The sequence below is a fragment of the Phodopus roborovskii genome, unplaced genomic scaffold, assembly GCF_943737965.1.
Source record: "Phodopus roborovskii unplaced genomic scaffold, PHOROB, whole genome shotgun sequence".
In the NCBI taxonomy this organism is placed as follows: domain Eukaryota; kingdom Metazoa; phylum Chordata; class Mammalia; order Rodentia; family Cricetidae; genus Phodopus; species Phodopus roborovskii.
The window spans coordinates 22,513,510-22,540,724 of NW_026126459.1; the positions used below are offsets into that span (position 1 = coordinate 22,513,510).

General features: G+C 45.6%; 1 protein-coding gene across 1 annotated transcript; it reads right to left on the reverse strand.

Moving 5' to 3' along the window:
- Positions 1-3,750: 3,750 nt before the first annotated feature.
- Fam186b (family with sequence similarity 186 member B) lies at positions 3,751-20,207 on the reverse strand. Its single transcript, XM_051189858.1, has 8 exons — positions 19,967-20,207; positions 18,614-18,839; positions 16,949-17,131; positions 12,480-14,139; positions 11,756-11,948; positions 7,250-7,422; positions 6,321-6,506; positions 3,751-4,068 (listed from the first exon to the last, which is right to left on the reverse strand). The coding sequence occupies exons 1-8, from the start codon at positions 20,060-20,062 to the stop codon at positions 3,825-3,827; spliced, it is 2,961 nt and encodes a 986-aa protein (XP_051045815.1). The 5' UTR covers positions 20,063-20,207; the 3' UTR covers positions 3,751-3,824.
- Between the last annotated feature and the right edge of the window lie 7,008 nt (positions 20,208-27,215).

Consider the following 27,215-nt stretch of genomic DNA (forward strand, 5'->3'; position numbering starts at 1 on the left):
TGGTCCCTAAGCTTCCTGTAAAGCTTCCTCTCCTCCACTAGATGCTTGAGCCTCCTAAACAAGCACTTTGCTGCCTCCTAGTGGTTTCTCCCAGGAAGCAAGGCAGCCTAGCTCAGGTGACTCTCATCACTAGTTGATGGGAGAGGACACACATGGAATCTTCTCTACTTTTGGACAGCCACACATTATTACTGACTACTCCCCCTCTCAGAAAGCAGCCATAACAGTTCCTTAGCCGAACTCCAGCTGCTGTGCTAGTTGTGTTCAGGCTGTGGTTGTTCTAAAGTAGCCCAACCTATCTCACATTAGGACTATCGAGCATAGCACACCAGGTCTCCTCTTGGCTTTCTCTGCCATCCTTGTGGGGTGGTGAAAAAACCAGCTTAGGTCAGCAGAGCATGCAGCATGAGAAGAAAGGCTAGCATCTGTGGAGAACTAGAGGGCCAGTGCCTCGAGGGACACTAGCCACTAGTGTACTCTAGCCAATTGTTTGTGCAGCTAACAGAAATCTAAGCTAATAGCTCCCAGGGCTACTTGCTGATCTTGTGTACCTACAAGGCAGGGAAACAGCTGGGCCTCAGGAACCATCTGGCTGCCAAAGTTTCTAATGAGAAGCTGCTTTCTTTTTCTGCGGGCCCCCTCCCTCCCTCCCTCTCTCTCTCTCTCTTTCTCACTCTCTCTCTCTCTCTCTCTCTTTCGTGTGTGTGTGTGTGTGTGTGTGTGTGTGTGTGTGTGTGGTGTGTGTAAGACCATGTGCGTGTGTGATTGACTCTCAAACCAAGGCTTCATATATGCTAGGCAAGTATTTTCCTGTTGAGGCACAGGTTTTTTTTTTTATGTCTAATTTTAAGATGTTCTCTTGGGGGTGGAGAGATGGCTTGGTGGTTAAGCACACTGGCTGCTCTTGCAGAGGACCTGGGTTCAATTCCCAGCACCCACATGGCAACATGCAACTATCTGTAACTCTAGTTCCAGGGAATCTGATGCCCTCTTCGGGCCTCCCTGGGCAGGCACCAGCAGGCACACAATACACAGATATGCATGCTGGCAAAGCATTCATGTGTGTAAAATTAAGATAAAAAACATTTAGTTGAAGATGCTCTTTTGTCTTTAGCTTCAGGTCTCTCTTGGGGCTCCAATGTATAAGGCAAACATTCTACACTGAGCTGTATTCCAATCCCTGTCTTTCACTTTTAATCATGTGTATATGTTTATGTGGGCTGTGTGTGCATGTGTGAAGTGTCCATGGAGTTCAGGAGAAGACTTAGCGGCTCCTGGAGCTGGAGTTATGGGCATTGTGAGTCGCTTGACATGGGTTCTGGGAACCAAACTCAGACCACAAGTCCACACTCTCCATTGCTGAGCCATCTCTCCAGCCTCTAACTTTTCTTTTTAGAGAAGCTCCACCTTTAATCTCTTATCCTTTATTCCAGGTCTCCATTTACCTAGGTATATTGTCCACCTTTCTACTAGACCAGATCCTTCCACGTATTAGTTCCTGTTCCTTCACAGTGCCCTGCTGACGTCTGTAGTATCTCAGCCATGCACACCTCTTCTTGATGTGACTTATCTGATCAGGAAGTTATGCCTATCCTGCTTCCCTGAGTCATCCTCCCACAATATGTGAAACAGGAATACATGGCTTTCTGTCCCTGGCTCTTTGCCTGGGTAATTTCCGAAACATTCTTGTCCCCTTTTCTTCATACCTCTTTGCAGTCACACTTAGGGCTAACACAGACCTTTCCCTCAGGTCCTCTTCCACATTCTTTTTGACTCCTCATCTTGAGGCTCCTGGGGCCTTGAATCATGCAAACAGAGCTATGGCCAAGTCCCAAATATAGTCCTTTCCATGCCTTCCTCAGCTCCCCTTGGGTGGTTGTTGTTTTGGTTTTACAGACAATATCCTGTTTAATCAGGTAGGTTAACTCTGCTCTGAAAAACAAATGCATCCTGTCTACCAACTAGAAAAGCACCACACATACACGCTTGCGCGCGCGCGCGCGCGCACACACACACACACACACACACACACATATACACACATGCACACACACACATGCATGAATTCATACATGCACATACATACACTTGCACATATATACACACACGCATACACACACACACACACACACACATGTGTACACTTGCACATGCCTTTCTAGGTTGTTAGTGGAGCAGGAAAGGAAACTACCAGGCACAGTTTGCTTGCCAAAGATCTTGCTAAAGGACATATAAGAAGTCCAAGTCCTCCATTCTGGTGAAGCTACTAGGAACTTTAAGCACCATGCCAAGACTGTGAAAATATACAAAGCCTTTTAAAATTTTATTGTAAAATGTATTATGTGTAAAACATTATTTTCACTTACTGTTGACTTTAATATTCAAAATATTCTCATTGCATTAGTAAAATTTGTGAGAGTTCATTTCTTTCTGATGGGTGCAGAGATATCAGTCAGTTATATAGTAAATAACTGACTTATAGCCAGTTAGTTTCCAAAGCAAAATTCATTTCAAATGCTGAGGAGTGGTGGCATAAACCCTTAGTCTCAGCACTCAGGAGGCAGGTGGATCTCTAAGTTTGATGCTAGCCTGGTCTATAGAGTGAATTCCAGGACAGCCAGGGCTACACAGAGAAACCCTGTTTCAAAACAAAACAAAACAAAATTAATTTCAAATTATTTGAGCAATATATTTAATGTGAAGGCTTTTGTTATTCTTTTAAGACAGGGTCTCGATATGTGACCCAAGCTATTCTTAAAGTCATCCTCCAGAGTCTGGCTGTGGATGTACTTTAATATGTTGGGATGTGATTGCAGTGAGGCTCCCACAAAGAGTAAGCCTGGACATCACCTCTTCCTGTCAGAGCTTGTCCTGTCTGTGATGTGCATCTGAATGCCATTGTCTTCCTCTTTGACCAGGCATCCTTGCTGGCTTAAGCTCTCATTCAAAGCAAAACCTTACTCCTGATAGCCTTCATCGAGCCAGCCATGCATATTCCATGTTCCCTTTTCTTTCCAGAGTTTTTGATTTTTGTTTTTGAGAAGGAGCTCATCATGTAGCCCTGGCTGTCCTTGAACTCGTGTTAGCCCTGTGCTCATAGAGATCCTCTTTGTTTTACTTCCTGAGTGCTGGGATTCAAAGGATGCACCACCATACATGACTCTTTCCCTCATTTTATCCTCAACTGGGACTAAAAACGAGGGGACATTGGCTACTTGCTATGTCTGGTCTCTAGGCCATTCATGGCTGTGTAAATGGAGGAGAGGCTGGGAAAGATTGTGGGGATGAGGCAGGTTGGGTGAGGGAAGGTAGGTAGGTGGTCATAGACAAATGTATTAACTAAAGCAGGGTTTCTACTGAACAAACACATGGCTGCTGGGGATGGCCTCCTGAACCCCACCATCTAGATTTGTAACCTGTCTGTGTCCATTCCTTCTACCCTTGTAGTTCAGAATGACCATGAAGTCCTGATCCTCCTGGTTTTGTCTTCCAGGTGCTGGGGTCACAGGTGTGTGCCACCATGCTTTTTGTTCTTCTGAACTATCCTACTAATCACTTGAATATGACTTATTTGTGTTTGATTAAATAGAACTTCTATCCAGGCACCAATAAAGGCCATCTGGCCCCCAAAGTCATAGACCCAACTTGGGCAAGCCTCTGACTGATGCCTGGCTTATTGTCAGATGGCCTTGGGCCTGGTTCCAAAGATGAGGTTCTGGGGTCGTGGCTTTCCGAAATGAAACAGAAGACTGAACCAAATTATTTTTTATTAAAAACTAACAGTTTGGGGACTAAAGAAAAAAAAAATAGTGTTCCTCAAAGTTCTAGGACAGCTCGTCAAAGCCCAGCTGGGAATCTGCATTTGGAAAAAGTCCCTGTGAGGTTTTCAGTGACCCAGAAGTTGAAGACTCACTAAGGGTTGGAGTGGGAGCTAGAGCTGGAGCTACCCCATCCTTCTGGCTTTGTAGGGGTCCAGGGAGTGACTGGCTGGACATTTTTCGGACAAGCTCAGCTGCCTCTGAGGGTTCCTGGAATTCTTTTCTTTGGATCACCGAGGCACTGAAAGAGCTGGCACGGTTACAAGTTATTAGCAACTGAGACGAAGCCAGTGCAGCCCTCCCAGAGCAGGACAATTCCAGATGGTGGCTCAGGCTGGACATGAATGTAGAGCTGCTTACTGAGACATTTATGCCCAGCCTTAGAGGCTCAGCCTTTCCTCTTTTGAGTCCATGCCTTGTCTTACTTCACAGGGCGTTTCCTCTCCCTTCCTTTCAATCTTATGTGTTATTCACTATTCCCCCCTCCCCAATCTGATCTGATCTCTTTCTCAGATACCAAATTCTAAGCCTTGGAAGTCTGGGCTTCAAGACTTCTTGGTAGGCAGGCATGAGAGCAGCATGAACGTGGCTGTGCAGGAGTGGCTCTGAGCAAGGGAGGGCAGGGCCTTTAAGAGCTTCACAAACTGCAGAAAGCAGTGGTGTGTGCAGACACAGCTGCCCTTACCCTGCCAATCAGACAGCCCAGGAGCCCTCTGTCTATTAGTCAGACAAAGCAGAGACCTCAGAGAAGTGGGCCTGTGAGGTTTTGAAGGACACCATCTTGGCATCTTGGCACAACACAGGAACATACAAAGACACAGGCAGATCCAGCCTAGGGTGCAAATGTGTACTGGAACTGTGATAAGTCGAATAAACTCCTGTAGACTTGTAAGAGGGGGAAGAAAATTGTATTCACCTAAAGTCTCTTACAAAGAGAGAAAGCTGTCTTTGCTGAGAACAATATTTTGATAAGTGCTTCAGCCTGCGGCTGAGATCCCAGTAGAGGCTCAGGGGTGGGTGGAACAGCTCTTCATGAGGCATGAAAGGGATCTTAGAATTTTGCATTATACCACAGAGTGTGAGCAAAAGATGAGAGAAAAAAAGGGGGGAAGGGAAGCTTCTGTTGGGTGTTGTTCACTGTGAGTATCTCCGTCAACCTCTTTCTTTGTGGGAGATGTACATGCTCATGTGGGTGTGAGGATATATGTGTGTTACATGTGTGTGAGTACATGGGGAGGCCAGAGGTTGACATTGGTATCTTCAGTTGTTCTCTGCTTTTATGTTTTGAGGCAGGGTCTCTCACTGAACCTGGAGCTCATCAATTTGACTAGGTTAGTTAAGCTGGTTAGTGAGCTCCAGGGACCTATCTGTCTCTACCTCCTGGTGCTGGGATTACAGCTGTGTGCAGCCATGCCTAGCATTTTATGTAGGTTCTGGAGATCTGAGCTCAGGTCCTTATATGTGTGTATCTGTGCTACCTAGACAGAGTCATCACCCCAGCCACTATTGACTTTCATTTTCAGAAAGACCTTAATGCCCCACATGCCAGAGTCAAGTATAGTATGTACACCGAATGTTTACCCAGGCATTTATACATGGAAAGAACAAAGGGGTGGGTCTCATATTCCTCCAGAGACTGGGCAAAGCCAGGGCAATATCAGGAGTGCAGAGACAGACAGAAGGAGCTTGTAATCAGGGATACCACTAGAGGAGGGCCTCACTGATCAGGACCCCCTTATGGCATCTCTTTGTTACAGATATTTCTTGGGATAAAGTCAGGTGCACTAGCAGTAGATGAGATAAACCTCATAGGTCCTTTGAAAGAGTCTTGAGTCTTCAATGATATGTCTTCAAACCAAGAGAGACAAAGGAGATAGTGTTTTCTCACCAGAAAAGCCTTCTGCTAGCCCACTGGGTCCTGAGTCCTGCTGCTCTTCACTCTGCTGCTGTTCCAGGCTAGACTTAAACTGGAGGTCTTGCTGTCTGAGCCTCCTGAGTGATGGGATATAGATCTGCATCCACATACCGGGTCCTCAGTTACTCTCCCCAGTGACAGTTCTTTAAGGCAGGTAAGAAATGAAAACCCAAAGATGGGCTCAGGCCCAAGTCTTAGGTCTATCATACAGTTCTTGGTTTCTCTCAGTCTCTTTGTCCTTCCACCCGTTTCTCTACATCTAGAACAACGCTAGACTAAGGGCAAGCTAGGGCATCTGAGAAAGCCATGTAAAACCAAGGAACATGTGCAAGGGCAAAACCCACAGGGCTATCTAAGTACTACGGGAAGTCCATGAGAAACTGGAGTAGTATTGTCTTAGGACCCAAGCTGATGGCCAGTGAATGGATGAGACAGAGAGGTGTTTCTTTTCTGCTGTGGTACAATAACTGAGTTCAGGACTAGTATTTGGAAAAAAAAGTGCCTGAGCTGCTGGGTAGAACCAGTGTGTCTAGATGGACAGGTAGGTCTCCTTGAAGACAGGTTACATCCCCACCCTTGATCCTTACCGAGTCTTGAAGGACATCAAGTTTCTGTGGTGGGAGGGATGCTCATCCATAGCCAATAGCCTGGGGATATCCGGGTAGCCCCCTAGTTGGTCCCAGGGCAGGCTTGCAGGAGTCTTCTTTTCTATTGGGTGACTAGAAGAGGCCACATCAGTCTTCCATATGGCTTCCATCTGGTTCCCTTGTTGGCTAGGAGTGGGAGGACAGACAATATCAACAGAGACAAAGAGATATAGAAATAGGCTGAGGAGCCACACTGTCCAAGACACAGGCCTCTGTGTCATACTTAGCTCCCTAGTACAGGCTCTATGTCTTTTTTTTTTTTTTTTTTCAAGACAGGGTTTCTCTGTCCTGGAACTCACTCTGTAGACCAGGCTGGCCTCCAGCTCACAGAGATTCATCTGCTTCTGCCTCCGAGTACTGGGATTAAAGGTGTGCCATCATTGCCTGGTTAGGCTCTACGTTTTAGTTTCCAAGGCTCCACTTTTGGGCACATGCCCTGGGACTGAAGCTCTGAGTGGGTCCCATTGGGGTAGGCGTCAATGTGAACCAAGTCCCATTGGGGTAGGTGTCCATGTGCATCATCTTGGCTGCCCAGAGTCTCAACATGTCTGAGCCTGGAGGCCACATGGTGGGAATAATTGGGCTTGTTTACATAGACAGACCAATGGTAGATACTGGGTCAATATGCCCAGAATAGAAATGTAGGTTTTCCCTTGTATTTTCTCAGAGTCAGTCAAGCTACCTCTTCCCCAAAACCACATATTGCCATACACATTCTATCTCTGGATCTGAGTCCAGAGCCTGTCAGGGCAAGCTGAGCAGACAGGCCTTGAAGCTAGTGAAGTGACATTTGCCTGTGTCCTCAATTGCTGTTGCTTCCCCAGGCCACCTGCCCCTTACTGGCCTTCCCTCAGCCAGCCAACACCTACCCGGCTATCCACAGGGGCGCAGATTCCCAGTGCTGCTTGGGTGGAGGGGACTGCTTGTTGGTGACACCACTGGACCGGACTCTCTGGAGTAAGACTGGAGGTGACTTGCATTTTCCTGGCTTTGCAGAGTTGACCACAGGGACATTTAGGTGGATGCTCCACTCTTGCTTGAACTAGAGGAGCCAGCAGAAGGCATCAGGAAGATGGGAAGGGAGGCCTTTTTGGGATGGGAGGAAGTCTTGCCTGATTGTCACTGACCCTGCCGGGCTCTGGGTTGAGGAGAGGCTGAGGTCCTTTGCCTATATACCAGGTCCCTAGCATGACACTTTCCTTGGAAGTCCTTCAATTCTTATTTGCTAGGGTAGTTCCTACTTTCTCCTTTGTTGTAAAGAATCTGGACAATGGGCAAAACAGAAGAAAGAAAACTGAACAAAGCCAGGCAGTAGAAACCTACAGCCCTCACAGGCAGGGTCTGAAGCAGAGTAGCCTTGCACTCACACCCGTTTGTGAAGCTGGGCATGGGGATGGGGAGTGTCACAGGATTATTTACACAGACACTTGCCTTTTTAAAAAAGACTGCATCATAGTTCAGTATTCCTTTCAAATGTTATTTACTATTATTAATTCGTGTGCACCTGTGAGTGCCCGTGGACTACATGTGACGGTCAGAAGACAACAACTTCATGGAGTTTGTTCTCTTTCCACCTTTATGTGCGTTCCAGGGATCAAATTGAGGTTGTTAAACTTGTGTGCCAAGTGCCTTCACCTCTGAGCCATCTTACTGCCCTCATTAGTTCACTTTGTGCTTAGCAGTCCAAATGCTAGGATTTCAGACATGCAGCAGCATAGCAAGTCATTTCCATATCTCATCCCTTATAAAGATTGTTGCACTGATTTCATTTCCCTTGTGCATACAGTGTTTTGTCTCCAGGTTTCAGGGAGATCTCAGCCCATCAGTCATTGTTTCACATAGGTGAGACAGAAGGCAGAGAGCTACACCAGAATCAGGGGTGAGCATAACCCTCAAGGTCCAACGCTAATGACCTATGCCCTCTAGCCTGACCCCACTTCCTAAAGACTCCAAGGCCTTCAAAATAGCGATACCAGACTGGACACTGAAAATTCAAAACAGGAGCCTATGGGGAACATTTAAACTCAGATTGTAACAAGAAGGCTAGACCCTGTAGAGATTCATTTTCAATTTCTTTCTTATTTCTTTTTTTTTTTTTCTTTTTCTTTTTTTTCTTTGTTTGTTTGTTTTTTCTAGATAGGGTTTCTCTGTGTAGCTTTGAATCTGGTCCTGGAACTAGTTCTGTATACCAGATTGGCCTCTAACTCACAGAGATCCGCTTGCATCTGCTGCTCTAGTGCTGGGATTAAAGGCATGTGCCACCACGCCTGGCTTCCATTTTCAATTTGTTAAGGAGCTTCCATAATGGTTACAACCAAATCTCCATCTTCACAAAGTTACAAGGGATCTCTTCTGTCTACACCATTGATTAATTTCAGATTACCTCTTTTCTGGTGTAGCCCAGCCCCTCCAAAGAGGGGCTCCTACTATTTACTACAACATGCATGCTAAGTGAAATAAGCCAGATGCAGGAAGAAAATATTGCACAGTCTCACATTTATATGTGGAATCTAAAAGAGAAAAATCCAAACACACAGAGGTAAAAAATAAAGCGGTAGTTACAAAGTTGGGGTGAGTGCGTAGCTGCAGTTGTGATTGCTCTTGCAGGGACCAAGATGCTCTAAAGAGGACGCTTGTGCCCCACCTCTTTAACCAGGTTCTTGAAAAATGGTTCCCAAGGAATTGGAATCCCCAGGAACCTTGTGCAAGGGGAAAGGGAAAGCTAAAGCTCTGGTGCTCCCCAAGGCGGAGCTTCCCTGCTGGGAGGGGACTTCACACGATGCTGACAGCTTGCAGGATGATGGGACCACATCTTGATTAGAAACTCTAATTCTATAGACCTCTCCTCTCTGTTTAAACCCCATGACAGTGCCCCAGACACACATCATTAGACCCTTTTACTAGTCCTTCTCCCCAACTATGGTCACAAGGGACAAACCTGTCTGCTTTTCACTGTTACTTTCTCTTTCATTGGCATCTCAAGCACGGGCAATTGATCCCAGCTTGTTAGCATTGCCAGAGACCAGGCTTGTACCCCAAGACTCCAGTAACAAAAAAGATAAGTATTGTGTGAGGCTATAGTTAACAATGGCGGATTGCATTTAGGATTTTTGCCAACCAGGTAGATTATAGCTACTTTTGCCACAGAGGGAAAAATGGCCACTACATGAAATGAAATGTCCCTGGGTGGGGGTCAGAAGCATAGCGCCACTCTGTCATCCTCAGCAGCCTGAAGAGTTACCTTCATTTTTGGGGGGGATTTTGACTTAGGCAAATGGAGGATTGGTGACTTCAACACAGACAAGAATTTCAGAACTAGCCAGTATGAGCAGGGTTAAGTTTTCTTAAAAAAAAAAAAAAAATGCCAATACTCTGGAGGCAGAGGCAGGCAGATCTGTGAGTTCAAGACCAGTCTGGTCTACAGAGTAAGTTCCAAGACAGCCAGGCCTAACAGAGAAATCTTGTCTTGAAAAAAAAAGAAAAAGAAAAGAAAAGGAAGACATTCAAGAAAAGAAAAGGGAAAATAAACCATACTCAAAAGCATGGATGTGGCTTCTCAAAGAGTCAGTTTATTAAAAGACATTTTAAATGTAGATTTTAAGCATAGGAGTTAAGAGAAGGAGGTGCTCAGAGAAAGAATTAGATATACCCAGGAAGCACACGAACTTTTCAAGGGAAAGTTTCAATTAAGTCCTAGCATTAGCCATTCTGGTGACTCTCACGTTATATCTCAAAGAGTTGCTAAGAACACCCCTCACCCCATGTTTAGTGAGTGAGATTATAGGTTGGATTCAGCAGTTCCTTGGCAGGATGATAATGCATTGAGGCAAACCAGAGCCACTGAGATTGCAGCAGGCTTTTTGGTGAGATTCCTAGAAAACTTCAGGGTTACAGCCGGGAATGGACAAAACATTTGTTGCACTGGAATCTTGAATCTGGACTTCAGTCAGACTCTAGGTCGGGAACCCTCTTTTTCCTTCCTGTGTCTCCATAATTTTCTATTTCTATCTTACTTCAATGGATATATTGATCTGTTTTACTGCAGTAACCATTTTACAACAGAGTTACCTTATTTCATCCTATGTACTATACTTTAAACATGCACAATAAAATTCATTGTAAACAAACACATTAATACCTTTTATCAAAGCCCCTGGAAAAGTATAGAACCAAGTAGGCATGTCCAGCCTTTTGATACTGTGACATGACAAAAATTACACTCTGGAACCCCCCCCCCACACACACACACAAAGAGGCTCTCTAGCTGGGTGGTGGTGCACACCTGTAATCCCAGCACTTGGGAGGCAGAGGCAGGTGGATCTCTGAGTGTGAGGCCAGTGGTCTACAGAGTGAGTTCCAGGACAGCCAGGACTATACACAAAGAAACCCTGTGTTGAAAAACCAAAATAAAGGGCTCTCCAAATGTTTTAATTAGCATTATGACTTGTTGGGCCTCATTTATAGCCCTGCTGGGGACATATAGGTCACAGGTTAGCTGTGCCGGAGTCTCCAGGGCCAGCAGATCACACTTGAACTATGGTATAATTTAAGAAAATGTGCTAGAACCAAAGGACTTAAGTTTCTAAATTGAAATGGTTGAGTAAATGCTCAGTAAAGTCAACAGAAACAGGCCTGTACCAGGCACATCATGATATTGAGAAACTATGTAGACACAGAGAGCTCCTGTCAGCCAAGAGAAGGAAAATGAGAAGCAGGACTCAGGATGATCTGGGGCTCTAAGCAGCATCAGAACGGAAAAGTCCTGGAGTGGTGCCTGCAAAGATGGGGGGGGGAGGGGGAGGAATGAAGCCTACTTTTGGCTTCTGTAAGGAGACAGCCTATCAACTACAAGTTAAGACAGACCTTGGCAAAGACACTGTCAAGGCCTACACAGTGGCTGTGAAGGTGCTTGTCACAAAAGACAGCTGACCCCAGAACCCAGTGGAATGGGGCACACACACACACACACACACACACACACACACACACACACGAGCATACCAAATGAAACAGATTTTAAAGAGAGACACTTTGAGATCGCCACGGTCTCTCATCATTTACCCTTCACTGCATTCTTTGTCAAGAAGTGCCTGAAAGAAGGACTCTAGTAAAACAAGAAGACTCTGTAAGGCCAGGGCAAAGCTGGGCCTCTGCAAGGAGGTGAGGGGACCCCTTGTCTGGATGGCAGCCAGAGCTGAAGGGAACAGGGAGAATCCCAATTCCGAGGAGAAACTGCAGAGCTCAGCTCCCCCGGCCTGAGGAACCTTCCTTTCTACAGTTTTGGAAAGGGCCCCCTCCTCACACACCCCCCTGTATTCACACACGGGACAGTGCCCCTCCCTCATACTCCAGCCCATATTCTCTGATGTCCCCACCTTAGGGAACATGGTCACCATGGTATGTAGGCATTCCCGATGCTTCTCTTCCAGGTCCTTCTGCTTGTCTGTCCAGGCCTGCAGCCTGAGGCTCTGCTGGCGGTCGATGTTTTCCAGGAACACATAGAGGTTCTGGGCCTTATAGGTGACCCTCATGTGTCGAATGGCTCCTATGTGTTTGATGACTTCTTGTCTGGGAAGAGGGAGAAGTGACTTAGCTGGTGGAGGGGCTTCCTCTTTCCTCCAAGTCGGTTGACTAGAGAGAGGCCTCTACTTTGTTCATTCTTGAGAGGAAAAAGAGGAAGGGGTCTATGAGAAGGAGCAGGAAGGTGGAAGGTGGCATGAGGGGAGGAACCCCAGGCCTGGAATGGAAAATTCAAGCAAATGGTAGGGAATATATTGAGTAAAGGACAGAAGATAAAGGTTGGAGATAGGGAGAGTAGGTTTGGAGGGAAAACCCACTGTAAGGAAACAACATATAGACGTGTACCTCCTACACCTTCTAGTGTTGCCCAAGGCCTGACACCAAACAGCCTTTGTTAGTCCCCTTTCCCAGGAGACCTGGGGGAGTCCCCTCATGATTTTCCTTCCCACATTCCTTCATATCTGTCCCCTGGGTTTTGGCTCTACCCTGTTTTGCAGTGGTTATGGGTGGATTCTGGGTGTCTGCTGTGTGGGTATAGGTGGGTGCCGGGTGGATGCTGGCTGTTTGCTAGGCACCTACCGGAGGCTCTGGAAGCGTCTGTAGTGAATGTACTTCCTGCACAGGCACTGCAGCCTGAGGACACTCAGCTCCATGGCGATGGCAGTGACCTCTAGGGCCTTGCTGCGTAGGTGTTGTGGCAGTGCCAGCTCTGATTCTGAATTCCCCAAGATCTGCAGGTTTCTCATCTGGCCCTCCATGTTTATATGGTACACCTTGTCCTTAAAGGTTCCTGGGGCTTTCTGCAAAGAGGGCCGGCTCACCCTTCGGATGGATGTTCCAGTGATGGGTAAGGAAGCACATTTCTTGGGTTTAGCAGAAACCTGGCGGGTCCGTGGTGTTTGTATCAACTCAGCTGAGTTCAGGGTCCTCTGTTTTCCCTGGCCAGGCTGCTGGGTGTGTGCAGACATGGGCAAATGTGACCTCCTGCTTTGGCGTGCAGACTGTGCCCGGCACGGGGGAGGCGCTGATGATGGTTCTGACTTCTCCAGGTTCCTCCACCGGCTGGTGGGCATGAAGATCAGCTTCTCCGAACTTCCTTTCTGCTCCCCGGAGGCCCTCCTGGGGCCCCGTGTCTCCTCTTCTGGCTGGGTGAGTCTCTGCCACTGCTGCCTGGCAGCTGCCTCTGCCTCCCACTGCCGCACCTTCTCCTGGTGCTCCTGTTCCAGCAGGGCCCACTTCTTCTGCCGCTGGAGCCACATCTCCTCTTCCTGCACCCACTGCTGCCTCCTTGTCTCCCAGCTGAGTTCTTCCTCCCAGTGTTCCATGTGGCTCTCCAATAGCATCTTCCTGGAGCTCCCTGGGGACAGACCCTTGCCAGGAAAGGACTTGTGTTGGACTTCGTCCTTCTCCTGGAAGTGGTCCTCCTGGCCTTTACCTTCGTGTTCTGGGGCCTCTTCAACCAGTTTTTCCCATCGTTTAGGGAACTGGGGGGGCTCTGAGTGCAGCAGCACAGGCTCAAGGTGCTCAGTGTGGCCAGTGAACACATCTTCAGTCCTTGAATCTGTGGCCGTGGTGGAGAGTGGCTGTTGCACTGGTGTGGTGCTGCTATCCCAGGCCTTGGTCAGGTGACTTGAGGAAAGTGGTGAAAACAGCTGTTCCTCCTTGAGCTTCTGGTGGGGTTCTCCCAGGGTGGTATCCTTCTCTGGAAGGGCCTCTTTCTTAAGGAGTTCTGGGGCATCCACAAAAGCTTCAGCTGGTTCTCCTGGACCACTGATAGTCTGAACCATCTTGAGCTGGAATTCCAGGGCTTGCTTTATCATGAGGAGGTCATGGTATTTACCCCCTAGGACCTCCACTTGTTTTATCAGGGCATCCCTTTTGCTCTCAAGGACTTGGATGGATTTTTCGAAGTAGAGTCTCTGGCTGCTGAGCTCCTTGGTCATCTCCCCCTGAAGATATCTGTATTTTATCTCCAGACTCTTGTTTTCGTTGTGCTGGAGGATCAAGGCCTTGTTAAGGTTCTCCACCACAGTGGACATGTACCTGATGGCCTTGATCTCCCCTCTGTTGAACATGGTGGAGTCTAGGAGCTCCTGCAGCATGGATTTCACCTCTGAGACCTTTGTACAGGTGATGTTCTTGTCTTGGAGCATCTGCTCTGGGCTCAGCGGCTGAGGGAGGAGCAAGGACTTTTGTGGGCTTTTCTCCCGCCAGTTCTGCCAGAAGTTATGTTTGGACACTGGAAGAGATGGAGAGGAGAAAGGCAGCAAACTCTCATAGAGAGACAGCAAGCTCATGAGGAAAGAGATATACTGACTCTCCAGACCCTGACGAGCGAGAATTCTTACCCACCCCTCTTTGGGATGGGCAAGAGTAAGGAGCTGGCACTGTGAGCCCAAAAGGTGTTAGGAGGAGACACCCCGAAGGGCCTGAGATGGCCTCAGGCTTAGTCTTAGGTCTACCAACTGTGCAGTACCTGGACTAGATGCCAGGCTGCATGAAGTTCAACCTACTCCTCACAAGCAGTTACTTTTCTAGTCTTACCCCTTCTCAGCTCCAAAATCCATGTTTGGAATTGTAATGTCAACTACCAAAACCCCTTAAGCTCACTAAGAATTCTCCTGTCCCTTTTCTGTTACCTCTGAGGTGTGCATATAGAGAACCTATTACAACCATTCACAGGTTATTACTGTTTTAATAATTGTCTTTGCTTATGTGGGAGATCACATTGGATCCTCATCCCAAGAAAATACAGTAAACACAGACTGTGTGTGCTATATCACCAGGGTGACAGATCTCAGCTCTTCCAGGGCTGGTCATAGTCATGCATGATGGAATAATCATCTTGGAGCATCTTCTCAAACATCACTGGCGAGTAGACAATGGCTAGCTTTAGATGTGGAGCAAGAGGGCATATGGTGCTTAAGGGATACTGAGCTCAATCTAGCATATGACCCTGGGGTTCAGAATTCTGAGACCAAGTTACTTGAGTCCAAGTCTAATTTGCATCATTTGCCTTGGGTGCATTGCCTAGTAGCTCCTCATTCTTAGTAGTTTCCTCATTGGAGAAATGGGAACAACCTTAGATTCTAATTCTTCAAACTTAGAGTGCACACATTTGAGGCCAAGTAAAGTCCTAAAATAAGTGCTTAATAAATAATCCTCACAAATTAAAAAAAAAAAGACATAGCTTTTGCTCTTTAAGAGTTTACGCTGGGGACTGGAGAGATGGCTCAGAGGTTAATAGCACCAACTGCTCTTCCAGAGGTCCTGAGTTCAACTCGCAGCAACCACATGGTGGCTCACAACCATCTCTAATGAGATCTGGTGCCCTCTTCTGGCCTACATTGTGTACATAATAAATAAATGAATCTTTTAAAAAAGAGTTTACACTGTCAGGTGGAGAGATGGTCAGTTGGTGAAGCACTTACTGTGTACACACAAGAGCCTAAGTTTAGATCCCCAGACCAGCATAAAAAGCCAGACACACTGGACACACCTATCTCCCCATTACTGGAGAGGCAGAAATGAGGGATCCCTGGGCTTGCTGGTCATCCAGTTAACTCACTAGAAAGCTCTAGGTTCAGTGAAAGAATAGCTCAAACAAATAAGGTGGGTGGTGATTGAGGAAAATATTAATCTCTGGCATACACAAACACACCACACAAATCTACACTCTGGAAAGAAAATAAGTACAAATAACTATACTTCAAGATACAATGTGGTGAAGATTATGGGACAGATAGTCTCTGTTTTCCATTTCTTCCTCCTGTGACATTCAACTTCACTTAATTTCTTTTTTCTTTTGAGACAGGGTTTTTCTATATAGCCCTGGCTGTCCTAGAACTCATCTGTGGACCAGGCTGGACTTGAACTCAGAGAGAAGCTGGGTATGCACCATCATACCCAGCTTCAATGTCACTTAATTGATAATGGCAATGAACTTGTCCAAGAGAATCCATGGAAATGATGATGTTAGCTACTGTTTATTAAGCTTGGAATATTCCAAGCTGGTGTCAGACATTTCATACCCCATGCACATCTCTTCCCAACCCTGAAAGTAGATAATATCCTCTTCATTTTACATATGAAGAAACAGATTCATAGAGATAAAGATGCCAAGGGCCATGCCTTTAATCCCAGCACTCAGGAGGCAGAGGCAGGCAGATCTCTGTGAGTTCAAAGCCTGCCTGGTCTACACAGAAAAACAAAATAAAAACAAAAAGCCCAAAGCCATACAGCCCAAAACTGGTAGAGGTGGGATTCAAACTGAAATCTGTCTCCCTCCAAAGCCCACGCCCCTGAGAAAAACTAACCAAATCAAGGGACTGGGTTTTGACACCAGTTTTCCTGTGTTCCCTTCTGCTCTCTGAGCTTCAGGGCTCTCATCTACAAAACTCAGGAGGTCAATCTAGTGTGGGTAGGAATGAAATTTCAGGGTTTTGTCAGGCTGGTGGCTGACCAGCTTAGGAGAATCCAGAGTCAGGAAGGCTCTAAAGGGACTTCCAACTGAAGCTTACCAAACCCTGGCTTGGCAGCTGAGTTTAGAGCAAGAAAAGGATGTTCTTCAAGTTCTGCCTATAAATTACAGCTTTCCTGGCCTTTGGGCCTTGTTTCCCAGAACCCCCCTCCCTCATGAGGCCACAGCTCCAGGAAGCACTTGAAGGCTCATTTTCACCTCATTCTTACCTATATCTTTAAAATATTTTTTTGAAATCTTTTACTTTAACGGTGTCAATGTTATTTGGTCTGTGTGCCATGTGCATGCATGGTAGACACCAGAAGAGGGCGTCAGACACCCTGGGACTGGAGTTAATTGAACCCAGGGTCTCCTGGGAGATCAACCAGTACAGTGCGGCTCAGAACAGCTTTGTGAGCAGCATGTGCCCTGCACCCTAGCTCTGCACCCTGGCTTCCCTGTCTGCTGCTGCGTGTGTGTCACAGAGGAGGCTCAGGAGCCCCTACAGACCCTCCTGAGATCTCCTCCCTTGAGAGGGCATCCAGCCCACTCCCACCCACCTCTCCTCCTAGATGCTTCAGGGACCTACCTTGTGCCCTTTTCTTTTGTTCTTCAATGAGCGTAGAGCAAAGAGAGATGAGAGACTCGATGCCTCCTTTGGTGGCCATGAGGGAGAGAGGCAACACTTTCTCCATCACCTCGATCCATTCGTCTAGAGCTTCCTCTTCCTCCACACTCTTCCTGTTCTTAACCTCGTAGGTCAGACTGTCACCTGGATGGGGTGGGGTGTCACCAGAACAGCCTACCCTCTGGGGACCTCCCATGGAGCCCTACAGCAGGGGAGTTGCAGCAGACCAGAGGGTAGACTGGTTTCGTGTACACTAGCTATTGGGAGGGTCACTCCTTCCCTGAGAAAGGGTTGGGCAAGGATTGAATGGGGTAATACTTGTGAAATAATTGGCACAAGTCTGCTATGCAGAAATTCTGTAGACATGAGAGATTGTTGACAAAGCGTGAGGTGCAGCCATATATCTGGCTCCTTACCCTGTGCCTGTTGCATAATCTAACATGTGGACCACTAAGTGGATGATGAAGAATGAGCAGCTTTCTTTGTGCTTCTGTTTGTCTGCTGCCTCAAGGTAGAGTCTCACTATGTAGCCTAGGCTGCTATGCGTGTCTGCATGTGTGTGAACATGCACATGTGTGTAGCCCAGAGGTTACAGTGCGGTGTCAACTCTCACTGAACCTGGAACTTTACTATTTCTGCCAGGCTAGCTGCCATCTGCCTTTCTCCACCTCCCAGTGCTGAGGGTACAGGCACATACTGCCACTCTGAGGTTTTTGTGTTGGTTCTGGGAGTCTGAACTTAGGCACTTATCCACTGGGCCACCTTCCCAGCCCCATAGGCGGTGGTCAAGCTTGACTGGATCAATGGAAGCACACCACTGGGGAGGGAAATTCCAGAGTTATCAGAACGTGAGGGTTCTGACCTATCACATTACTCCATTGATAAATTCAGAGTTTTGGTGGGCTGTTGTGAGGGTGATAGAAGACCCAATTGGAGAGAGTGAGGGTGTGCCTTTCTATGGTATATCTTGACCCTGGCTTCTTCCTATTTTCTGCTTTCCTGTTGCATGAGTGGAGCAGTCTCCTTTGCCATACATAATCCCACTGCCACCATGACATTTTGTCTGGCCCCCAGCCTAAAGTGAAAGGGTCAAGAGACCATCGCTGACAGCTTCGAAGCCAGGAGTCAGAATGAGCCCTTTGACCTTTTTTCCCCTCAGGTATTTGTCTGAGCAAAAAAGATCTGACTGATACAGCCCTTCTGGGGAGTGCGGCTGTGTGCTGTGATGTGATGTGAGTGGTAGAATCACTGTAGAGGTAACACTGAAGAGGTGTTACACGTGTCCTTTGCTGTCCACATGCACTACCTCCATTCCCTTCCCTGAAAGTGCTGACTTAGGTGGAGAGAGGAAAAGCCTGGGCTTAGCTAGACATTGGTGGCACATGCCTTTGATCCCAGCACTAGGGAGGCAGGGGCAGGCGGATCTCTGTGAGTTTGAGGCCAGCCTGGTCTACAGAGCTAGTTCCAGGACAAGATCCAAAGCCACAGAGAAACCCTGTCTCAAAAAACAAACAAATAAACAAACAAAATAAATAAAGAAATAAATAAAGAGGCCTGGGTCAGCAGGGACCACCATCTTGGTGGAAAGCACCAGCTCTCAGAGCCACCCCAAACCTACAGACTCACCCCAGTCCCCCAGCCAACGGAGGATCTCATACAGGTGTTTCTCTTTAGCCTTAGCATCTTTGGAGAAAGAAGCAATTTTCTCCAGCAAGATGAATCTCTTCTTGCCTTTTTGCTCTGGTTGGTGAGGTTTTGTCCGTTCTTTTAAATCATACCCCAATTCTTCCTGGAAGCGATTGATAGCACAATTGACATTGTCCAAGATGTCTGAGAGCTGGGTGGAAATATCCTATATGGGGTGGGGACAGCAGATGGCAGATGTTAAGAGTCTAGAACCTGGGGTCAGTTCTCCATGCTCTAGCCACATGGTCTCAGACAAGTTGCTCAACTCCCAGGGTTTTCTCACTGGTAAGTAGAACTCATTCTAGTACTTAATGTCACAGGCTTTTAGGAGAATGGCATGAATTAATATTGTAAAGTGTTCAGAACTGTGATCAGAACACAGAGAGAGCACTAGCTCTTATCATTTTAATTATGAAGCTCAGTGACACTAAAGATCCACAGTGAACACACCATCAGAATTTCAGAACTTGCTGGGGACATCTGGAATTTCACAAGGACTCAGAGGTAGCATGGGAAAAACAAAACAAAAACTCCAAAATCAAATCCCAAAGAACCACTCTGATCAAAGGTTCAAGGATGTGTCTTTTGCTGGGCAGTGGTGGCACACACCTTTAGTCCCAGCACTCGGGAGGCAGAGGCAGGCGGACCTCTGTGAGTTTGAGACCAGCCTGGTCTACAGAGCTAATTCCAGGACAGGCTCCAAAGCTCCACAGAGAAACCCTGTCTCAAGATAAGTAAGTAAGTAAGTAAATAAATAAATAAATAAATAAATAAGTAAATAAGTAAATAAGTAAATAAGTAAAAGTGTCTTCGGCTGTCCCATGTCCACTACCCCATTCTGCTCCTTGTAAGTGCTGATTTAGGTGGAGATGGCGGAGACTGAGCCACAACTGTATAGAGCCTCATATACAAAGTGGTCTGAGCCTTTGGACATCACCCCAAGTGTTCCTGGGACATGGCTTAGGGGATTCTGGTAGTCTGTCAACACAGAGTCTGAATTTTAAAATTTGCCCCCTCCCGCTGCCTTTTGGGACCCCTCACTAGACACTGTCCAGGGAGGGGCCTTCTGCCCACTTATCTACGGTCTGTTACCTTACAGCCCTGCCTTACAGGAATGGTTGGTCTCAGCCTACTCTACAGAAGTTAAACATAGGATGTGGACACTCTGAACTTATCTGTCTGCAAACACACATTGTCAAGTATCCCAGGACCCCCAAGGTCCAAAGGCTAGAATCTTGTGTAAACATGACATCAGACCCTAATAGAAGGGTGTTTCCTCATCTCTGGGGTTACCTCCTGAGTCCGAATTAGCTGGGCAGCCTCAATCTTTGAGATGATAGCCTTCACTGATATGGGAGTCACCAAGTGTGGGGGGTTGTCCTTCTCCATTCCAGATAATTCTCTCAGTCCCAAGATGCCCTGTGTCTCTTGTACACAGGGTTGAACACACAATACTGGCAGCTTTGGGGGTTAAGGCCCAGGGAGGTTCCTGGGTACCCTGTGCTCAGCCACAGCTCCTCTAGTAACTGCCAGAAACCAGGTTCCAACTGACTCTCTTCCTCCAGTGACATCATCAGTTTGACTCAAAGAATTAGAAGATTAAACTTCCTGCCATGTATCTCAATTTCATCCATTATCTGCTATCCTCTTTTCTTAACCTGTTTTTTTTTTTTTAATCATTAAATGTTATGTTCCCAAACTAAATATTAATGGCAAAAAATAGGAAGAAAAGCAATTAGGGAAAATGATTTTAGGTTGTAGTTTAGACCTTGGTTCCACAAAGGTCCATATGTGGAAGGTTCCGGTCCGCAGTGTGGCACCACAGGGAGGTCGTGAAGCATTTGGGAGATAGGGCCTTATGGGGTCCTCAGGACATAAACTGAGAGTACCCTTGAAGGGGGCTGTGCAATTTCAGGCCTTTCCTCACCCTTCCTGCTTCCCTGATTCAGGATTTTGCTTCAGCACTTTGGAAACAAAAGGGCTGTTTGATCATGGCCTAGAATTTCCAAAATGGTGAGCCAAATAACCTTAATTATCTCAAGGATTTTGTTATAACATCAGAAGGCTGACTAGACACTTCCTAAGAGAACATTTGATTTTAAAATCAGAGCCAGTGAATAACTAAATAAGATATGGTCAGTTTTGTTCCAAGGATCAATCAACACTTTTGTTTTTGTTTGTTTGTTTGTTTGTTTGTTTGTTTGTTTTTCAAGACAGGGTTTCTCTGTAGCTTTGGAGCCTGTCCTGCAACTTGCTCTGTAGACCAGGCTGGCCTCGAACTCACAGAGATCCACCTTCTTCTGTCTCTTGAGTGATGGGATTAAAGGCATGCGCCACCACGGCCCAGCAATTTCAGAACATCTTATAGTTTATAAATTATTTTTAATTTGACTATGTTTAAATATTTTTTAAATTTAGCCTCTCTCAATAGCTCCCACTTTCTAAGGATCAGATCTAGACCTATGTGCATACTGGACATATTCAACCACTGGACACATCCCAATTCCCCACCCCAACTCCTTCACCAACATACCTAAGCCAGTTGGGGCTCAGAGAGGTGGGACTCACCTAGTGACAGCATTGAAGAATGATGTTAGGGTTCTAACCTGGCTGCTCCATTCTAGCTCCTTATCGACACTCTTATTTCCCCTTCCATCCCTCTCCATTTTCTGAGTTCACCACACTGATGATTAGATTGTACTCATTTAGTTAATAAAAGCCCAAGACGCCTCCTCAATTCAGAACATGAAATAAGCGAGCTCCTTCATCAGAGTGGGCACCATTCACCCATTCCCAGCTTGCCTAACATAGAAAGAAAGGAAGCTGGGTGTGGTGACACGTTTAGTTAATCACAGCAGTCCGGAGGAAGAAGTAGGCAGAGGTAGAAGATAGCCTGGTCTACATAAAGAGTTCCAGGATAGCCAGCATGACAGAAACCCTGACTGGAGGAGGCTGCGCTAAGACCCAAACTGTACACTGCTTACCTGGAACTTTAAATGTGAAAGGCACACATTGGGTGTGGTGTCACATGCTCGTGATCTATCCTAGCCCTTAGGCAGTAGAGACAGAGAGATCAGGAATTCAAGCCATCCTTGAATCCTTAACCCATTCAAGGCTGACGTTTGTAAGAGCGCCTGTCTTCAAAAAAAAAAAAAAGGGAGTGAGGATGGCTCCATGGTTAAAAGCACCCGCTGCTCTTATAGAAGACCTAGATTCACTTCCTAGGGACCACAAGGCAATTTACAACTGCTTGTAATTCCAGTCCAAGAGGATCCAGTGTCCTCTTCTGGTGTCTGCAGGAACTTTATGTACACAGTACACAGACCAACATTCAGGCAAAATACCCATACACATAAAGCAAAAACAAATATGTCTTTTTTTTAAAAAGATCAAATATTTGATTATACTAATACCATGTCACCAAAGAAGATATTCAAAGGTGTAAATAACAAGGGCTGGAGAGTTGGCTCAGTGGTTACGAATAGTGGCTGCTCTTCCAGAGGTCCTGAGTTCAATTCCCAGCATCCACATGGCAGCTCACACCTGTCTGTAACTTCAGTTTCAGGGGACCTAACACCTTCGCATAGACATACATGCAGGCAAAACACAGATGTATGTGAAATAAAATAAATACTAAAAAATAAATAAAATCAAAAGTATAAATACAGACATAAAAAGATTCTCAGTGTCATTAGTCAGTGTAGTAGGGAAATGCAAGGGGAAACTGTAAACAAGATACCAGCTTTGATAAGGGTGAGACAGGTGTTGAAAGCAAAACCATACCGAGTGTTGAAGGGCACAGTGGGAAGAAACACTCAAATTGTTGATGGGAATGTAAAATAGAATCGGTACCTTGGAAAACAGACAACTGTTTTTAAGTTGTTCATAATACTATCAGGCCCTGCAACTCATGCCTAAGTATTTACACAAGGGAAAGACCTATACACAAATAGGAAAATAGGTATGAATGTGCATATATGATAGAAATAAATTTGGGGTCCCCCCAAAAGAGACCACCACTCCAGTTAAAGTGTCTCAACAAGATACAGTTTTACTCTTGGTTACCAGGGTGTGATAGGGGCTGGAAAGATGGCTCAGAGATTGTGAGCACTGGCTGCTCTTGTAGAGGATCTGGGTTCAGTCCCCAGCATCCACATGATGGCTCACAACAATTTGTAACTCCAGTTTCAAGGGATCTGACATCTTCTGATCTTCATGGGTATCAGGCACACATGTGGTAAGTAGATACATATAAATACAGGCAAAATACTCGTACTAATTACAAAAAAAAGAGGGTGCACTATTCATAAACGAGGAAGAGCAAGCACATCAGGGCAGGAAGTCACTTGGTTCTTACTCTAATATAGGAGGTGACTGTGCCTTTTCCCCATTGGCTGGGGTCTGACCTCACAGTCTTTTAAGATGGGCTGTTTTTAAAAGAAGTTGTGCAAAAGAGATGAATGATAGTAGAAGGTAGCCCACTTAAGTCACTTGCAGTCTGCCATTGCAGCAGGCAGGGTCTGTGTGTTCATAAAGTTTTAACAGCACGCATGCGCGTGCGTGTACGTGTGTGTGTGTGTGTGTGTGTGTGTGTGTGTGTGTGAGAGATTAAAATGTTTGTATAAAGGTTTTACATAGTTGGGAGATAAAAAATATTTGAATTCATTATTATAAACAAATGTTTTACAATATTCAACAGAAAAAGACTACTGTTTAGTGTTTCTTACATTTATAACCACAACACAAATGTGCAAGACACACACATACATTGCAACATGCAATGCTTGAGACTGTGGTAGGGCTGTGGGCAGACAGTGTACATGCCTGGAAGTTAGGTGAAAACTGGAGAGTGTAAGGTTTGACAAGTCTTCCTGTCTCTGAAGTAGCCAGTCTTCTCTATACTCCTTTTCTTTAGGATGCTTCCAGACAATAGCCCTTCTGAGGCCTGCTCCCCTAGCCATCGGGTATACCTTCATCATGGTTCAAAGACCACTCTGATCACTACACATCTTAGGGGAGACACTAATTTTTAAAACCATCTAGCAGTCTATATAGAACTTCATTATCTAAAGCAAATATGCTGTTATATTATTGTTAGTCTTTATCTGCAAGTTCAACTTCATGACACTTTGTGTTATAACATCATTCCACTGTAAAGAAACCTGCTTCCGTGAAGCTGGAGATCTGATGTCAGGTGTGTGTGTGTGTGTGTATAGGAGATACAAAAGTGTGTGTACAGTCCTGTGTGCATATTTTGCTTTTATTTTTATGTGGTGATATTTTGTTTGTATTCTAACAGATAAAGTTCGCCTGAAGATCAGAGGGCAGAACTAGCCACTAGTTAACCATAGAGGTCTGGAGGTCTGTACAGACAAACAGGAAGTGATATGACTGGGTGGAGAGAGGATTATAAGGCAGGAGGAGACCAAATCTCAGGCTCTTTTCAGCTGAGAAGTTGGTGAGGTAAGGTGTGGCTGTGGCTTGCTCTTTTATTTCTCTGACCTTTTATCATTTACCCCTCTATTTAACTCTGGGCTTTTATTATTAAGTCCAATTAGAACTTGTGTTACATTTTTAGTTTTTGGTTTGTTTGAAACAGGCTCTCACCCTGAAGCCCAGGTTGCCCCGAAAGCCACAGTAACCTACCTGCTAGGGCACCTGCATGCTGGAATCACAGGTGTGAACCACCACATCCATGTATGTGTATATGTATGTTTTAAATTGCTGTTTAAAAGCAGTTAAAGTATGTTTCAAGTTTTTCAGGTAAAAAAATGTGGATGAAATACATGCATATAAATGTGTCTGATTGGAAACTGACTAAAACTAGAGCAAGATTGTGTGAGTGTGTGTGTGTGTGTGTATGTGTTCACATATGCATGTGTACATGTGAGTGTGTGCATGTGGAGGCCAGAAGTCAGCCTCAGATGTTATTCCTCAGGACAAGGATTCACTGAGTAGGATAGGCTAGTTAGCCAGCAAGCCCCAGGAATCCACCTATCCACCTGTCTCCACTCATTGGGGTTGTTAGCATGAACCACCAAGTTTGGCTTTTACATGTGTTCTGGTGATCAGTTGGGTCCTCATACTTGTGAGGCAAAAACTTTACAGACTGAATTGTTTCCTAGCCTCAAGGACTTTTGTTTGTTTTTGTTTTTTGAGACAGGGTTTCTCTGTGTAGCTTTGGAGGCTGCCCTGGAATTAGCTCTGTAGACCAGGCTGGCCTCAAACTCACAGAGATCCATCTGCTTCTGCCTCTTGAGTGCTGGGATTAAAGGCATGCACCACCGCTGCCTGGCACCTCAAGAACTTTTCCCCCCACAGAATAAATGCACAAGAGAAGGAGAACAAATGTATTATTTTAAAACCTTCTATTTGGGAATGTCACTCAGTGGTAGACCATTTGTGAGACCCTGGGTTTGAATGTTGAATACACACACACACACACACACACACACACACACAATGAATGTAAGAAAATTGGAGTAAACAGATTCTGGAGAGAAAAGGATTAAATAAAACAATCATTCAATAACTAGTAGTTGTCAAGATGGATCAGGGCAACCTGAAATACATAAGATGCTGTAAAAGGATGCTCAGAGCATATCTAATAACAATAAACTCAACAGGACAAAACACAAGTGCTGGGCGGTGGTGGCACACATCTTTAATCTCAGCACTTGGCAGGCAGAGGCAGGTGGATCTCTGAGTCGGAGGACAGCCTGGTCTACAGAGTGAGTTCCAGGACAGCCAGGGCTACAAAGAGAAACCCTGTCTCAAAAAATAAAAACCAAAAAAGAAAAGAAAGTGAGATCAAATGTGATGGCTTGGTGAGTAAAGGCACTTCTGACCAAACCTGATGACCTGAGTTCAATCCTGGGAGAAGGAGAGGACTGATTCCCACAACTTGTCTGTGGGCGCACACACACACTAATATACAAACACAAATAAATTGATGAAAAATACACATAACACAAAGCAAATAAACAGCATCAAACAAGCAGACAATGATTAATTTGAGGTAATATAATTTGTGTAGAAAAAGCAGGATCTGCTTTCTGCTTGGTTCCATTTTGAATAGCAAACGCAGTGTTGTTTTTTTCTGTTTTGTTTTGTTTTTTTTTCAAGACAGGGTTTCTCTCTGCAACAGCCCTAGCTGTCCTGGAACTCACTCTGTAGACCAGGCTGGCCTCGAACTCTTAGAGATCCACCTGCCTCTGCCTCCCAAGCACTGGGATTAAAGGTGTGTGCCACCACCACCCAGCCTCAATGTTGTAAGAACTGACTATTAAACCATAAAAGAAATGATTACAGAATTGAATTTGACAGACAGATATTATAAATATGAGTTATGAGAAGGGAAGGGAAATGAACTGAATCCTTACATCTGCCCCTATTTTTTCTGAGCTGAGGCAAGACTATAAGTCAATATTCATATACTAAATATTCAGATACCATAAGCCAACAAACTGTTAAGTAAAACACATTCTAAAATGTAGTTTCACAAAAAATGTGCCCAGAAGGCTAGGTTCTAAATTAGAGTTCTGGACTCTCTGGGATTCTGCAGGAGAAAATGGCAGTGCCTGCTCTGTGACCCTTCCTCTTAGCTGTGTCCTGCCTTGAGAACACCTCACAAGGGATCAGTGGCCTCTGGGTTGTGCTGAGCCTCTTTCTGTAGATAGCTGCCCTTGGTTATACCCTAGGCCCAGGGATGCCCACATCATCTGCATCATCTCCCTGGGGAGGGATGTGGGAATGCAACAAGAAATGGGAGATGGCCCAGGAAACAAACTGGGTAGGGAACTGTACTGTCCCTGTATTCGAAATATTTTCTATAAGGAGTAAATAGCCTTGGGTCAGGATATCTTCTTGGATTCCCCACCTTCATTCCTTCCCCTACTGGAAGGGGGATGAAGCTGGAAGAGAGATGTAGATATTCCAAACAATACAAAACAAACAACAGCAATATAACAAAAAGCATAACAAAACCAATCCAAAACAACCACACAGAAAAATCACTAAGTGATGTGAAAATGGTTATTTCCAGGGAGAAGATAAATGAGGCAAGAGTCTACTGTCTTGAAATTTTTTTGTGTTTGGCTTTTAAAAACACTTGTCTTGCCAGGTGGTGGTGACACACACCTTTAATCCCAGTGCTTAGGAGGCAGAGGCAGGTGGATCTCTGAGTTTGAGGCTAGCCTAGTCTACAGAACGAATTCCAGGACAAACCCTGTCTCAAAAACAAAACAAAACAAAACAAAATCAAAACCAAATAAGTAAGTAAAAAAAATTGTGTTGCTAAGCATTGGTGGTATATGCCTTTATTACCAGCACTCAGTGGGCAGATACAGGCAAATCTCTAAGTTCAAGGCCAGTCTACAGAGCAAGCTCGAGGACACCTACACAGAGAATGTCTGGAAACACCACCTACCACCCTCCCAGTTGCCCAGAGTGATGGCTCATACTGTAATTACAGCACTCAGAAGACAGAGGTAGAAGCAATATTGTGAGTTCAAGGCCAGCCTAAGCTATATAGTAAATTATA